This window comes from Paroedura picta, chromosome 9 (genome assembly GCF_049243985.1).
Source record: "Paroedura picta isolate Pp20150507F chromosome 9, Ppicta_v3.0, whole genome shotgun sequence".
Lineage (NCBI taxonomy): Eukaryota > Metazoa > Chordata > Lepidosauria > Squamata > Gekkonidae > Paroedura > Paroedura picta.
In genome coordinates this window covers 63395015-63410458 of record NC_135377.1, presented here as the reverse complement: position 1 = coordinate 63410458, position 15444 = coordinate 63395015, and the positions used below count along the sequence as shown (strand labels likewise).

The window sequence follows — 15444 nt, the reverse complement described above, 5'->3', positions numbered from 1 at the left end:
TTTCCCTCCCAAAAGTAAATTACTTCTTAATGCTTAAACAATTTAAAGTAATCACTAAAGCATAAAGATACATTCAAGAAACTTAAGTCAGTACTACTATATTTGCAGGCTAAGGTTAGCCCTGCCCTGGATTTTAGGGACATGCAAATATTGCTAAGAAATTTGTGCCTGCAGAATTCTAAATTAAGGACACAGAAATTTCTTACCCATCTGGAAGTGCAATTCAATGCCAATCCAAGTACCACTTGAAAAATCCACCGGCCCAACATATCTCACTATGCCAGACTTATTGTTTCCAATACACACTTCTTCCCCAACTGCCACCCAGTTAGGGTACTCTTCAGAAGGAGCATCTTCACAACCAGAGCTATCCAAATTATTTTTTTCAGTGAAGTCATTGGCTAGAAAAGAATCTGTATATGTCTCACAACATGAATCTTTTTTAACAATGACAGCCGACACAGGGCTTTCAATACTGCTGGTCTGCGGGTGTGCCACTTGTGAAGGCTCCAGCTGACTCACTGGCTTGTCCTTGTTGCAGTTCTGCTTTGAGAGACCTGTGGCACAGTTCGTTTCAGTGATGGAAAGCTTTTTTCTTCTGTTAGAAGAGCCACTAGAACAGAACGGTGGCAGTCCTGAACATTCAAGTTCCTTTCCATCCTCAACACCCATGAATTCTGTGAAAGCATAATCCTCAAAAACATTTGACGTGTGCTCCACTGTTACTTCTCGTGTTGTAAATTCAATTCCGTGTTCTGAGTTTTTATTCGCTGAAAAATCCTCAGCCAAACTTTGTAGCTTTGTGGCATCTACGTTGGTGGTACTTTCAGACACTGGGATCTCTCTTGCTAAGGCATTGTCTCCTTTGAGTGGTGACACGGCTCTCTTATCTTTACAGCAGCCCCTTTCTGGGTCCAAAGCCTCTTTGTTTGAAGGTCTCAAATCATGGGAGACAAGGGCAGTGTAATGGTCAGTAGAGTCCAAATCCCTAATCTGATTCACTAATTGGTCTGTGCTATCACTACAGGAAACGAGCATATCAGACAAAGTAGCGTTTGAGGCACTGTGAGAAAAGTAGCCACTAGTAATACTGCTAGTGGTGGGGCTACGGGATACCTCTTTCTCAAGGATCCGAGAATTTACCAAGTCTCCTTTAGAGGATAACCACTCCTTGCTTTCCAGGCTGGCATTATAAACACTAAAATCAGCAAACTCCTCGGGCACATAAGGCTTCTTATTAAGGCCCTCCAACTCATCCTCTTCTTCCGAGTCCTGTGAAAATATTACAAAGGGATGTTACTTCTTCATAAAATAATTGTCATTTTGTGTTTACAAAAATATTCTTCCCTACTTCATCGTAAGGACTGTCCACTATTGCCTTCTGAAGAGAGAAAGCCAATTAATTAAAGGAGAAGTTACTGAATTTTAAGTATGATTATGTTGCTACAGAAGAGCAGCTACAATGAATTCCAAGCACAAATGTAACTGAAAAGAGGTTTATAGCGCATCTTTAAAAACTTCTAAGAATAGCACCCACCTCTTCTCCTCAGGGAACCTGTTCAAGAAAACGGGAGCCTGGACTTGAAAACGAACAGGCACTGGTAGATGTCAGGTAGGCAACCTTAATTGGGGGGGTTAGAGACAGGCGTTTGGTTGAGGCCAGGCTAGGAAGAACTGCTCCCTCCCTATGTGGGTCTACGAGTCTGCCGGAACACACCTTGTGGCTACACTCTGCAGCAGGGGTAGTCAAACTGCGGCCCTCCAGATGTCCATGGACTACAATCCCCATGAGCCCCTGCCAGCATTCGTATCTGGAGGTCCGCAGTTTGACTACCCCTGCTCTGGAGGATTGACAACTGCTGGTTATGGGGGTTGGGGGTGGGATTGGTCTAGCTCTCACACTCCCAAGGATCCCTGTTAACATCCACTGGAAGATCAGTCCAAACCTGTCCATAGAAAATGGACAAGCAGGTGCTTCTGACATCTCCGGTGATGGATTTACTCTCAAGTTTGCCCCCCAAATTGGAACAGATGAGTTTTTAAAAAATAAATCGGCAAAGAATCTCACAAAAGGCATCACAACTGAGCTAAAAATAATAAAATGAATTTCAATAGTGATAAATGCAAAATTCTACATTTAGGTAGGAAAAATCAAATGCATCATTATAGGATGGGGGAGACCTTTCTTGGCAGTAGTATATATGAAAAGGTCTAAGTAGATGATACACTGAACTCATGAGTGAGCAGTGGACTCGGTGGCTAGAAATGCAAATGGGATTTTGGGTTCTATCAAAAGTATAGTGTCCAGATCGCATGAGGTGACGTTACCACTTTGCTCTGGTTAGACCTCACTTGAGAACTGTGTTCCGTTTGGGGCATCACAACTGAAGAAGGATATAGACAAACTGGGGCATGTCCAGAGGTGGGCAATTTCCTGAATTGTGCAGGGGGTTGGATTAGATGACTCTAGAGGTTCCTTCCAACTCTATGATTCTAACTGGTGGACAAATTAATATTATAAGACTTGGGTATTATCACATTATGAACTGCCTTGCTAAATTATTTCCATTTTGTTAAAATACATAGCCTGCAATCAAGAGATGTAGATGGATCGATAATCTTTGACCTAAAAAAGGAATACAGTGTAGGATTTATTGGCAGAATTTAAATATGCAAGTAAGACTTCAGCATCAAGCTGTTTTAAAGAATAGTTTTATTAAGAAGAGAAATAAACTTTGTATAGAAAGATGATAGAGATCAGTTTAACTGTTTTGTTCTCTTTGTTCCGTCAGTTCTGGAGACAAGCAGGGAAGAAGTGCGCTCAAATGAGTAAGAAGTTTCTAAATAAGCCAATCAGGACATAAGAGGAAATTCTTTTTAAAATATCAGGAAGTTCCTGTTCTAACTATAATAAATACTCTCTCCTGTTATGCCCCCTGTAGGATATTCCTCATTTTTTGCTCAGACATGCAAACTACAGATCTTGCAAATTCCAACAAGAATAGTACTTTCATGAAAGCAGCCATGGACAATCTCTGTCCTCCAAATTGCTACATGGCAATACAGGTATATATGAAACAGTGGACTTATAACAGTTTCACAGGAAAAGAAGCATATAACATTTGCAGGCATAGTACTGTAACTGAATAATTTTAAATAATTAATCAAACAATTCATGAGCCCTGACATTTACCAGTCAATCTTTAGCCCAAAAGACTGCACTAAGTAATAGAACATCTGATACTTTTCTCCTTGAAAGACTTGTATTATTAATCAAATGAACTAGGAATTTCATGCAAAAATTAGCATTTGATTAAGGAACATGCAAGCACACTTTGTATCAATTATTTATTATTATATTTAATTGGTGCTCTGTTAACTGCACATTTTGTTAGCTCCTCAGAGGCAGGATCTGTTTGCCTTTTTTTCCAAAAGACAATTAAAGTAACAGGGCCTTAATCCACCACCAGGCATTAGAATAGAGAACCAAGGCAAAACTTACAATCTTCTTCATGTGTATGTTATTGTGCTCTACGGGCATGCTACTGGTATTACTTCCTGGGGGCACAACACAGCCAATGTTATATACCTGAGATGACAGCATGCTCTGCAAAGGTTGAGACACACAAACACATCATACTCTGAGCATACTGACAATAAACCCATGCAAGTTAATAGCACAGAAAGATTGTTGACTGAAACAGAGCAGGTGAGTGGATAGACGAGGAAGCTGCCAAATCCATGCAATGATGCCTGACTAAAAAGCATTACAACACTCTAAAAATAATCCTGAAATTTAACATAAACTAAGGATTGAGGCTCCCATGCAACACTGTGCATTATTCAAAAAAAGACCAAAAAAAAAAACCCCAACCCTGTAGGATGGCATTCCAAATGAGAACATGATTAGTTAAAACTTTATGGTGTTATTCCCACAGTTCGAACTTCTCCTTATTACAACTGCATGCCACAAGCAATTTGTTAGCTGAATACAACCATTACTTGCATCTAAGTGTGTCAACATTCAAAAAGTTTATTATTACTTAAATGTCTTCTACCCACCTCTTTGCTAAGTAGAGGCCGGGTTTCAAGAGAAGGTTTTTTGTTCTCTTCTCTAACTGGCATTAAAGGTTTGAAAAACTTGGGGGGCTGTGGAGAAAACGCTTTGAATGGACTGATGATGGACGCCTGTGGATTCTCCAATAGAGTACCTTGCAGAATATAAAAACACCCGATTAGCTATTCTGATGTCCAGCTGAATCATCAATAAGAACAACAATGGACAATAGATCCTTATCAATACAGACCTCTATAATTATAAAGTTGGGGACTCTATGGTCATTTTATCTTTACATTTCTTGTGACAATTCCATGGACAGGCCTTTCACTCATCAGTTGCACTCTTCTATTGCAAAAGGAGTCTCTGCTGTATAGTTCGCATGTGGGCAGTTTTAATGTTCTTTGAATTCTATCAACCGTAGAATAAATGTGTAAAGTCTTTCTCCCTTTATGTTCTTCTCCACTTCAATCCTTATTAGTATATTATTAGGCAGAAATGGAAGATGGATGTTGCCATCCACAACTTTCCAGCTACTACTAGTTCTGGAAGCAGGAGTTTAGAATTTTAAAACAAGGAAGAACATGTGGTTTCCTTTCATTTTTGCAATTATTCTAACCAGAGTGCTGTACAAGAACCAATGAAGAAGAAGAGGATATGGCGCTTTTCTCTACCCGAAGGAGGTTCAAAGTGGCTTACAGTCGCCTTCCCTTTCCTCTCCCCACAACAGACACCCTGTGAGGTGGGTGAGGCTGAGAGAGCCCTGATATCACTGCTTTGTCAGAACAGTTTTATCAGTGCTGTGGCGAGCCCAAGGTCACCCAGCTGGCTGCATGTGGGAGAGGGCGGAATCAAACCTGGCATGCCAGATTAGAAGTCCGCATTCCTAACCACTGGACCAAACTGACTGTATGAAACGACTTCAGGGCCTGGGAATGAGACGACTCAGGGCCTGGAACTATAAAAGTCCTATGGACAGTGCCATTTTGGACTGTGAAACAATCTTTGTGCGGAAGCTTATCTGTGGAAAGGCTGATGACTTTACAGTAAATGTTTGATTTACTGTGTTGACACTCCGTGTGGACAGGTTAACCTGAACAAGTTTTCCTTCTATTACCAAAAACTGCCAAGACGTCAGTTCATATGCTGATGGAATTAGACAGAAGAGTAGAACTATTTTGGAGGGCCTGGGCAAACAGTATGTATTCAGTGTAGGGGGCAGGAAGCTTTTGTAATCTGGAAGCAGGAGTTTAGGATTCTACCAGGTACACAGGAGAGAGGTCTCATGGATTATACAGAGAATTTCTGACCTTTTCTGGTGAGATCAGATCACATGATGGGGTGAGAAGAAAGTTTATGGGATACTTTTTGAAGGTTGAAGTGAATCAGACCTCAAAATGAGCCTGAAGAGAAGCCTACCAACCTCTTAATTTATTAGGGTGCACGTATCAGAGAGTTATTGCTCAACTAGATGATATTTTGTCATCCATTTTTCGTGTAGCCATTTTCTCCAACTGGAGTTACAATGTGGTCAGTCTCTGCACTCGAAGCAAAAGGTTAACTCAACTCCCTGCCTTTTCTTTGTAATTTCATGGTTGCCTGGATCTGAATTACTCAAATAGCATCCCATGTTTTTTCTCTTTATCCATGTGGTGATTCAATTTGAGGAGACAGAAATAAGACATTTGGGTTTTGGCTTAGCATACAAGTAAAACTAACTGCCAACCTGCTGGTGACAGAAAAACAAATTCCCCAGTGAGAGGTGCAGAAAGAGAAAGCCAGAAAGAGGATTCCTCCATGAGATCTAACAGCTTGACTCCTGGACCAGCTAGAGATCCACTAACAATACAGATTGATATTGACCAATATGAACAAATGGTATAACATTAGGAGATTTCATTTCTAAACAGACCGAATGCTTTGCCTGTGTTATAAGGGTAGCAAACAAAAAAGATCACAGTCCCTTATATCATACACTTTAATTTCATAATTTTATTATCTGCATTTATTTATCCAATTAAACAAACACACACATCCTTACCGCCAGCATCTTTACTTCTGCGTGGCGAATCCCTGGGTAAAGTACCATAACAGGCTACGTCTTGATAACTGGTGGAACAGTCTAAGATATCTAGATGGCCTTCTGACCAATCCTAAAGTCACAAAAATGAACAAAATCAAGCAAAGTTAGGAATAACTAGCAAAGCATTTCAAGAATTCAATTTCTATCAGCAGTAATTTATTGATTTATAGACTTGAAAACTAGAGCTGAAACTAGATTTAAATCAAATTCTATATTCTTGTTCTAAACATATTTCCAATAAACTAATTTATAATGTATGATTAAACATAATTCTTTCTTACATTATTAAAAATAACTTCAACATTTTCAATACAATGAAAGATTGAGGTTCTTTTAACTTCCTGAACCCATACCTTGTCTTCATCACAGCCAGAAAGATCTAAACGGCTAGAAGAGACCTAAAACATAAAAAATGAACAGGCATTAAGTCAATGGAATGCAAAATTTGTAACTGTTTGGGTACCACTGGCAAAGCCTCCTATAGCCTTTGTAAGCTTAAAATAGAAGATGCTAACAAGTAACTGTGGTTTGCTCTCTGTTCTAGGTGCGTGGGAGAAACGTGATTCTCATTCTGTTTATCAGCGTGCATGAGTCTTAAATTGTTTTTTTTTATCTGTGTGGGGAAATAAAGTTTGGGTGGACTTCTATGGTTTTCTTCTGCAGAGGGGCATGTGGAATTTTGCTATGTAGTTATTTCCTGATTTATAGCTGGTTACACGCAATGGTGGTGGCTGGGAAATCCACGATGATGCTGGTCAACGATAAAATCCACTTTTGGGACTGAAAGGTCAGCCTATCCTGGAGACTATTGTGCTTTCCATGTAACTGCTTGTAATTTGGGGGTAGCTGCTGGACTTTGGTTGATGATTTGAGATTTTCTCTGGCACAGAGCACTTTTTCCCAACTTTAGCTGATATACTGCCATTTCTTTAAGCTGAAGTTCATGCTCTCAAAATATCCAATACCTGTGTATTGAAAAGACTTGAATTGGCTGCCTATTACTGGGGAAATTCAAAATGCTAGCAATTACTTGTATAGTTCCCAGTGATATGGGAACAGGTAACTCAAAAGAAGGCCTTTTTCCATATTGTCCAATAGAGCAGTTAAAGCCAATATCCCAAGCCCTGCTGTCTGGTCCCTGCCCACAAAACTGAGGTGCACAGTAACCAGAGATAGTAGAATCTCCGTGGTGGCATCCCAACTTCACCTAGCACCTACATATCTGAACAGCAGTCCTTACAATTCTTTTCCAAATTCCGTCTGAAGTCTTAACATGCAAAACTACTTGAAAAGCTAAAAGAGCATCTTACATTGTGAACATTTGGTGTGCTAACACTCCTCCGTATGTGTCGAGCCTTGGTGGACAAAGCTTCTTTGATTACGACAGCCTGTGAAGTCAGAAAGAACACAGTGAAATACACAGTTGTAACTATATATCCAAATAAAGCTTATTTTGGAAGATGCTTTAAAGATATATTTGTGTACACTTGAGTATACTTTACTTCTCCATAAACAGATTTAAATTATATTTCCAAAAGAAAATTCACATTGACTGGGATTATGAACCACCCCATTTTAAAGGTGAAAAAAAGAAAATAACAGATATTCCTAATGGCTGTAAGAGATATATTAAATAGCAGAAACCTCTTTCCTACTTGCCTGTCTTAGTCGTTCAAGGCTCAAAATATTTTCTACATGCAATACTTCCCGCGTATACTTCTCTATGTAAGTTTCGCCATCGGATGTACCCTCATTTTCACTCTTGGCTGCCATGAGAGCCAGGGTTTCTCGGTCCTCAATTTCTTCTGTAGCCTAAAATTTAAGTTTAAAACGAAGACACACATTGATAGTAACATTAGTCTGTGCTTATTGTTTTGCTTCAAGAAATTTGTATAGTTCCCTTACAGTCTGACCTTCCCACTTATAATATCCTCCTGGCAGAAAGCATTAGAATGTACCTTTGGTATATTTGACACTATTTCATAGGTCACACCACAAGAATAACATATATTCTTCAGTGATATTCTTCTTTTCAGACTCTGGGTAAAACTCTAAAAAGGCAAAGATATTTTTGAAAAATGCAGAATTCACATAATAAATAGCTTGATCACACATGCATGCTACTAAAAATACAATGAGAAACAACAACTCTGAAACATCTTTCTCATATGCAGTCTTATAATATTCCATAATAGCTCAGGTGGGTAGCCATGTTGGTCTGAAGTAGCAGAACAAAATTTGAGTCCAATGGCACCTTTAAGGCCAACATAGATTTATTTAAGGCATGAGCTTTCATGTGCATGAACATTTCCTCAGACAATGAACAGAGATCATAAAAGTACAGATAAAAGGGGAGTGCAAATTAATAGCAAATTAGTAAACAGCATCACTACATCTACAAATTTGCTAGAATAATAAATCAATCCTTTGGGTTCAGTTGTCGTTCACAGAAATATAGGGAGAATAAATTTTTTTCAGTTCACAGCTCAGTTCACTGCACCCCTCCCCCAGTACACTGCACCCCTCCCCCAGCACATTGGTTGACAGCTTCTTGTCAAATACAGAGCAAGATTAGAATGATATATTTTCTATTCCAGGGAGCAGTTCTCCTTTACAGGAAGTGAAATATCAGTATGTGTGATAGGACACAGATATTCCACCCTGCCCCTGTTTTTTGCATTTCTACCTTAATGCCCAAGAATTTGTTCCTGACACTCAGGGATCATAGAAATAAGTGCTATGTTACAAGAAGAGCTGAAACTCAAGTAGGAAGTCCCCAGAAATACAGAACACTTTCCCTCTGTAGGTGTACAGAAATGCACAAGGGTACATTTGGATCGCACCCATATTAAATGGATTACGGTCTCAAATCCATACAGTATGTAGCAATTTTCTATATTGATGCTGCTTCCTTGTATGGAAATGGTGTGACACTGGCATGATCGGAAACCAAAGTAAGATGGACTAAAATAACCAAATTAGTAATTCTTCCAAAGGACTATACGAGCTATATAGGTTTTGTAACACAGAAGAAGGCAAAGCTCAAATTTGGTAATTATTACTACTGTAAAATACTTGTGGCCCATGGGATAAGAAAGGGACATTATTATTTTCCTTATCAAGCACGACATTGATTTGACATGGGCAATTTTTTTTGCCAAACATTCTAGGTTACAAGTGCAGAGTATTTCATGGAGACAGGTCCTAATATTGATTTTCACATTAATTCTCCCAGCTAAGATGATAAAATACCAAAGAGATACAATCAAATATATGATACAATAAAACTGAAAGCAGACCTGAATTGCAAGAACCTGTTACCTGTTTATTGTAAATATTAGCTGCAATCCTTTTACGTAACACCAGTTCCATTGCAGCAGGATGGCTGAGCTGGACTGTGATCTTTACTATTAAGTAGATTCTCTCATTTTGGGGGGTCACCCTATTTAAGTGCACTGAATCATGCACAGAAGAATCCCAGGCAGCAGTGGCTGAAACCTAAAAGCAGAGATTGGTAGAGAATGAAAGAAGCTAACACAAATTGTTTCAGCCTAGATCTGTAAAGGAAAAATGCCTAATGAAACAACGGCAGAAGCTTCACAGAAAGCCTTTGAAACAAATGATGTTCCAGTATGGTGGGATGACAGTCAGCATTTTATTAACAGAAAAAATGTCTCCAATCCAGAAGAACGAATCCCCACTCTTCCAGAGATTATACACACATCTCTACACAAAATTCATCTTCAAGCTGCTGTTTTAAACTAATTAGGGCATTTTGTCAAATAATGTTTGTCAACAAGAAAAAAAACTCAGCCACCCATTAACAAAACCATTAATTCTATTTATATAGAAGCTTCTGTTAAGAAGACACAAGTGAGGCCTCACCTGTAAAGAGGGTACATGCCCTTTTGCTTCCATCCTCTCCCTATTTGACCATCTTCCTTCTCTTTCTCCTACCACCCCTTTTCCATCATTCATTCTCCCTGCTTTACTTCCCTGACAATCTCCTCTTTTTTCTTCCCATTTGTCAATCTCCCCGTTTCTCTTCCCCATCTCTACTTTAAATCCTACTTTAAATCCTCCCTATCTCTTTCCCCTCCTCCTTTCTTTGACCTGCTCTTGGACCACCGGGATGCTAAGATCCACAGCTACACTGGCAGCAGTACCTCCCAGCTGGCAATGCAGCCAAACATGACAAAGATCCAGGAGGCTGCTCAGGTAAGTTACCTGTGTATGTACAAGCAACTTTATTGTAGGGGGGGTTAGACCCTCCATATAATTTATAAGGTTGTCAGATTTTTCTGCAAACCTGAAGTTTGCAGAGAAAAATCCTTTCTTTCATTGCGGGCCTGATCCACAGGTTTAGGTAGCCACAGACTGGCCCATACTTAAGTATTATAAATTAATATATCTTTAATTCTGATGGTTCTCATTCATCAGAAGGAAGATCTCTTTAGGTGAAATTAATGGTAGTATATTCAGGCATATGAATAAAAAAAACATACAAACAGTTGGAATATGCATGATCTGTAGTGTACATGACTAAAAAACAAATGAAGAAAATCCTGCAGGGGGCATCGGATGAGATGTGTATTTAGCATAGCTAAAATAGGAACTTCTTGATATTTCTCTATAATCTCCTTCATTGTCCTGATTGGCTCTTTGGAGACTTCCTGTCCTTTGAGCCTACTTCCTGCCTACTTGCCTCCAGAACCAACAGAATGAATTTAGAACAGTGAGGTTAGTAGGTCTCTCTTGTCTTTATGTACAAAGTTGTTTCTCTTCTTGATAAAACTATTTTATTCTTTTAAGCAGCCTGGTGCTTCGATCCTCTATGCAAATTACAAGTCTACCAAAAAACAGCAACACTTCTGAAAACTAAGAAACGGAAGACGTTGTAAAACTTCTTTAAGCGATTGTTTAATGCCTCCTATGAAAACTGCCTTTTTGTTATTCTTGGAAATACACAATACAGTCTCTCACCTCATGTAGCAATCAATCATACTCCACTTTGCTGCTGTTCTGAAACAAAATACAGTCTACACATCTCATTGATCAAATAAAAGCAGGAGATGGTATTATTAAAACAAATAAAACACATATGAAAGACAAATATGATAGTCATAAATCGCCTGTCCAGGACAGTTTGCTAAGAATTTACCTCGTCATTACTGTGTTTTATGATTGGCAGATAAAAGAATTGACTCCCATGCTCCTTCGGTAGTATTGAGTTAACTCCTGATGCATGTGGACCAACAAGCTGTTCATTGGCACTGAGGTCATCAGCTGACAAAAAAGTAGCACAATTCAATTACAAGAGCAAGTTTTAGCATCAAAGCATTCTATTAATTCTATTATTCACTCAGAGCAGGGTAGCACTGATATTGTTCCCTGGGTCATAGCAAAGCTAGCAAAGAACAGAAACAATCCCTGCTGCAGACAAGACAGGAACCTAGTTGTTACTGTTATCGCCAAAGCTTCCTTTCTGCTATCCAGAAGGAAGAGGAGAGAAGAGGGGAGAGATCAGAAGAAGAGTTGGGTTCTATAGCCAGCTTTTTCACTACCCAAATAGTCTCGAAGAACTCACAATCACCTGCCTTTCCTCTCCCTACATCAGAGAGAACTAGTGGGGTGTGCTTTGGTGCCCGAGGCGGCATGCAGGAGGCTAGCACCACAGCATGGAGGAGCAGTGGTGCGCTAACCGGTGGCTGCACACAGGTGTAGAGCTCTGCGCTTGCGTGCGGCCACTGGCTGGCGTGCCACTGTCCCTCCTCTCCGCGGCGTGGTGCTGGCCTCCTATGCACCGCCTTGGGCTTCAGTGATCATTGAAGCAGCCAAGCCATGCCAAAGTGCACATCAATAGAGAGAAGTGAGACAACTGCAATTAGTCCAAGGGCACCCAGCTGGCTGCAGGTGGAGAAGTGAGGAATCAAACTCGGTTCTCCAGATTAGAGTCCACTGCTCTTTAATCACTACACCACACAGGTTCTGAGACCCTAAACAACAGCTCAGCTGTTATCAGGAAGTCCCATTTCCATTATGAAGTCTCAAGACGTGAATGTCAGGAGGGAAATGGATATGTCCTCAGAATATCCATGGAGCCCTGAAAAGATAGCCACAGAAGTTTAGAGAAGGAGACCAGAAGAGATTGCCCCATGGAAAGTGTGGTTGAGAACAAAGGCATCAAAAGGAACAAAATATTCTATTGTAAACAATCTTGGGACATTGATACTGAAAAGATTGCATGGAGGTAATACTACTGAACAATTTCACATTTTTATTTATTTGATGATCTGTAGCTTACCCCTCTCTATTAATGGGCTTGGGGGCAGTTAGAAACATTTAATCAGGGAAATAGTTAAACCACTAAAACTAAGGTACTTAAAATATCAGTTTAAAACTGAAGTGCTCTGAAAAATTCTGACTAGTAGGGTCTTGTGTTTTTAGTCCTGGTCCTTTGGTCAGCTTGGTGGAGTGGACTTCTAATCTGGCGAGCAAGGATTGATTCCCTGCTCCTCCTCCACATGTAGCCAATTGGGTGGCCTTAGGCTAGTCACAGCACTGATAAAGCTGTTCGTGACTGAGCAGTAACATCAGGGCTCTTGCAGCCTCATCTGTGTCTGTTGTGGGGAGAGGAAAGGGAAGGCGATTGTAAGCCACTTTGAGACTCCTGGTAGAACCAACTCTTCTTTTTGGATCTAGTTTTCAAATTCCAGGTCCCATTTCCAGATTCCAATGGTGGGAAAGCAGAGAGGAGAGGAGGGAGGAAGAACACCTTTGGTAGTTCTGATAGGGACCGGCTCTCTGCTGGCAACTTGTTTCACCAGGCTGGTGCCAGGGCAGAAAAGGCCCTGGCTCTTGTTGAGGCTAGTCACACTTCTTTGGGGCCAAAGACCACCGACAAGTTGGAATTGGCAGAGCGCAGGTTCTTTGTGGTGCATATTGGGAAAGGCAGTCCCTCAGATATGCATGGTTCAGATCACATAATGCTTTAAAGGTTAAAACCAGAACCTTGAGCCAGACCCGGAACTCAGCTGGCAACCAATGTAGCTGCTGAAGAGCAGGTTGCATATGAGGCCTCCTTACAAGCTGCACCTTGTAAGAACCTGGGCAGCCACATTCTCTACGGCCCAAGAGCTGGATCAATACAATATTTTTATATTTCAAAGAGCACCTTGCTGTTGAAAGGTCTTGCAAGTACTTAAACGATTTTAACTTTTGAACAAGCTATAGAATTATATTTTATTCTGTATGTACAATAAGCAAAACTGCCATTTTATATACTCTTATGAAGTCATATGGCCAGATGATTCTTTTAAAAGTCTCTTACTCTTAAGCTTCAGCCAAAGCAGTGAGCCACCAGCATTAACTCATGCCTTTCACACCTGTTGCAAGCGGTAACTTACCGTTCAAATCAAGGAAAAGAACAGGAACGTGTGTTTCCATTCCAGGAGGTGGGATCCTAGCAGTAAAAGAATATCACTGTCAATATAGTCAATTATATCTATGCATAATATTTTATTGAAAAACTCACCTGTTTTTGTAAAAGCAAGTAAATCAAGTTAATCAACAGTAGTTATCAATACCATACAAGAGAAATGTGTAAAGAACTGTGCACATCAGCACTTCTCAAGTTAAAGATCATGAATTTACATTGTGCGATGGGGCACATCCCCATATATGAAGGTGTAACAAAATACATTCAACATTTAAGAAACACACAGACCTTCCTTGTACATAAAATAATTATATTAGAACACAGTGCATCCCTGATGTTGTTTGCTTGTTATCGCTTAGAGACTATCTTTGGGTGTCTACATGATCTGGAAGTGATGTAGGAATGTTGGGGGACAATGTTCTGCCTTCTGGGCAAAACTCTATGGCGAATTTTACCATACAGTTTTGCCCTAAAGCCAGAGAATCACCCTCCAATCTACCTATGTCACTTCTAGGTTATGTAATTTCTGGTGTTTCTCTTCCCATCTGGTAAGGGTACCTTCCCATTCTCCACTGGTTGCTCCAAGGGATCTAGCAACCCTATTCCTATAGCTAGCACATTTCAACGCCTGATAGCACTCTGAAATGTACTGACCAAGCAGCCTTGCTTTGGATTCTCCATACTGGACCTCATCATGTCATTAAAATTTTATCGATAAAAAATTATACTTTCAAATAATTAAGTTAATATAACCAAATGTTGTTGATACCTATTTTGTGGTATCCTAAACAAAAAATTACAGAATTTGTAAATACACAACACAGATGACAAGAGTAGCTCAGCTGGTGTTCTTCCATCTATGTCAAGCTAAGCTACTAGTGTTCTACCTGGCCCCAATAATCCAGGCAATGGTCACCTCTAGGCTGGATTTCTGCCACAGGAAACCTCAACTGGTGCAGAATGCAGCTGCCAGGGTTCTTACAGGAACACCCTGGAGGGCCCACATTCAGCCCACACTCCAACAGCTGCACTGGCTACCAGTTGATTATTGGATCAGACTTCATGTTCTGGTAATCATCTTCAAGGTTATACATGGTCTGGACCCCGAGTATCTGAGAAACTGCCTCTCTACCTATGCCCCCCAAAGAGCACTATGCTTCATTAACACCAACAAACCGGTGATCCCTGGCCCCAGGGAAGCTCATCTGTCATGGACCAGAGTTACGGCTTTCTTGGTCTTGGCCCCCACCTGTTGGAATAAGCTTAGATGACATCAGGGCCCTGCTGGAGCTAAAACAATTCAGCAGGGCCTGCAAAAGGGAGCTCCTCCACCAGGCTTTTGTTTAAGAAAAGTGAACAAGCCACCAACCACCAACCAAAGCCCAGATCCCCTCCCACCACCCGCTGCACTAACAAAGAAGAAACAGAATCACAGTGCAGAAAAAGCTGAATTACCGATTGCTGAATGTTAAACTATAAACTGCTTTATTTGTCACTAGTTCTCATTGTTAAAGATGCTAAAAGGGAGGGTGATGTGTATATATAAAATTACATATGTAAAAACAGAATATAAAAATAGGAATTTAAGTTACAGTATTTGATGTATAAGACTACTTTTCCCCCCTGAAAAACATGCCTCCAAGTGGGGGGGTCATCTTATATGCCGGGTGCACTTCAGTTGGGATAGACATAGCTGCTCATAGTGGCCAATAGTACTGTATTTTGAGTGGAAATGTTGGGGGTCGTCTTATACGCCCAGTCGTCTTATATGCCGGCAAATACGGTAAATAACTTTAAAGCACTAAAACAGAAAGTGAAATACTAAGTTGGCCCAGCTCTCACTGCCTTGTGAGAGAGAGCAGTGGG

General features: G+C 40.3%; 1 protein-coding gene across 6 annotated transcripts in view; it reads right to left on the bottom strand.

The window, feature by feature from the left end:
- KIF13A (kinesin family member 13A) overlaps positions 1-15444 on the bottom strand; it is a 71488-nt gene that overhangs the window by 4310 nt on the left and 51734 nt on the right. For 3 of the 6 annotated variants that reach the window (XM_077353053.1, XM_077353054.1, XM_077353055.1), the window contains 11 exons: positions 13547-13602; positions 11302-11426; positions 9462-9638; positions 8099-8191; positions 7800-7952; positions 7451-7528; positions 6494-6538; positions 6099-6210; positions 4063-4211; positions 3503-3607; positions 207-1272 (listed from right to left, as the gene is read on the bottom strand). In XM_077353053.1, the coding sequence (XP_077209168.1) occupies positions 207-1272; positions 3503-3607; positions 4063-4211; positions 6099-6210; positions 6494-6538; positions 7451-7528; positions 7800-7952; positions 8099-8191; positions 9462-9638; positions 11302-11426; positions 13547-13602 (2159 nt within the window). Of the gene's footprint in view, positions 1-206; positions 1273-3502; positions 3608-4062; positions 4212-6098; positions 6211-6493; positions 6539-7450; positions 7529-7799; positions 7953-8098; positions 8192-9461; positions 9639-11301; positions 11427-13546; positions 13603-15444 lie in introns of those variants that run through there. The other 3 variants (XM_077353056.1, XM_077353058.1, XM_077353057.1) reach the window with 2 other exon arrangements.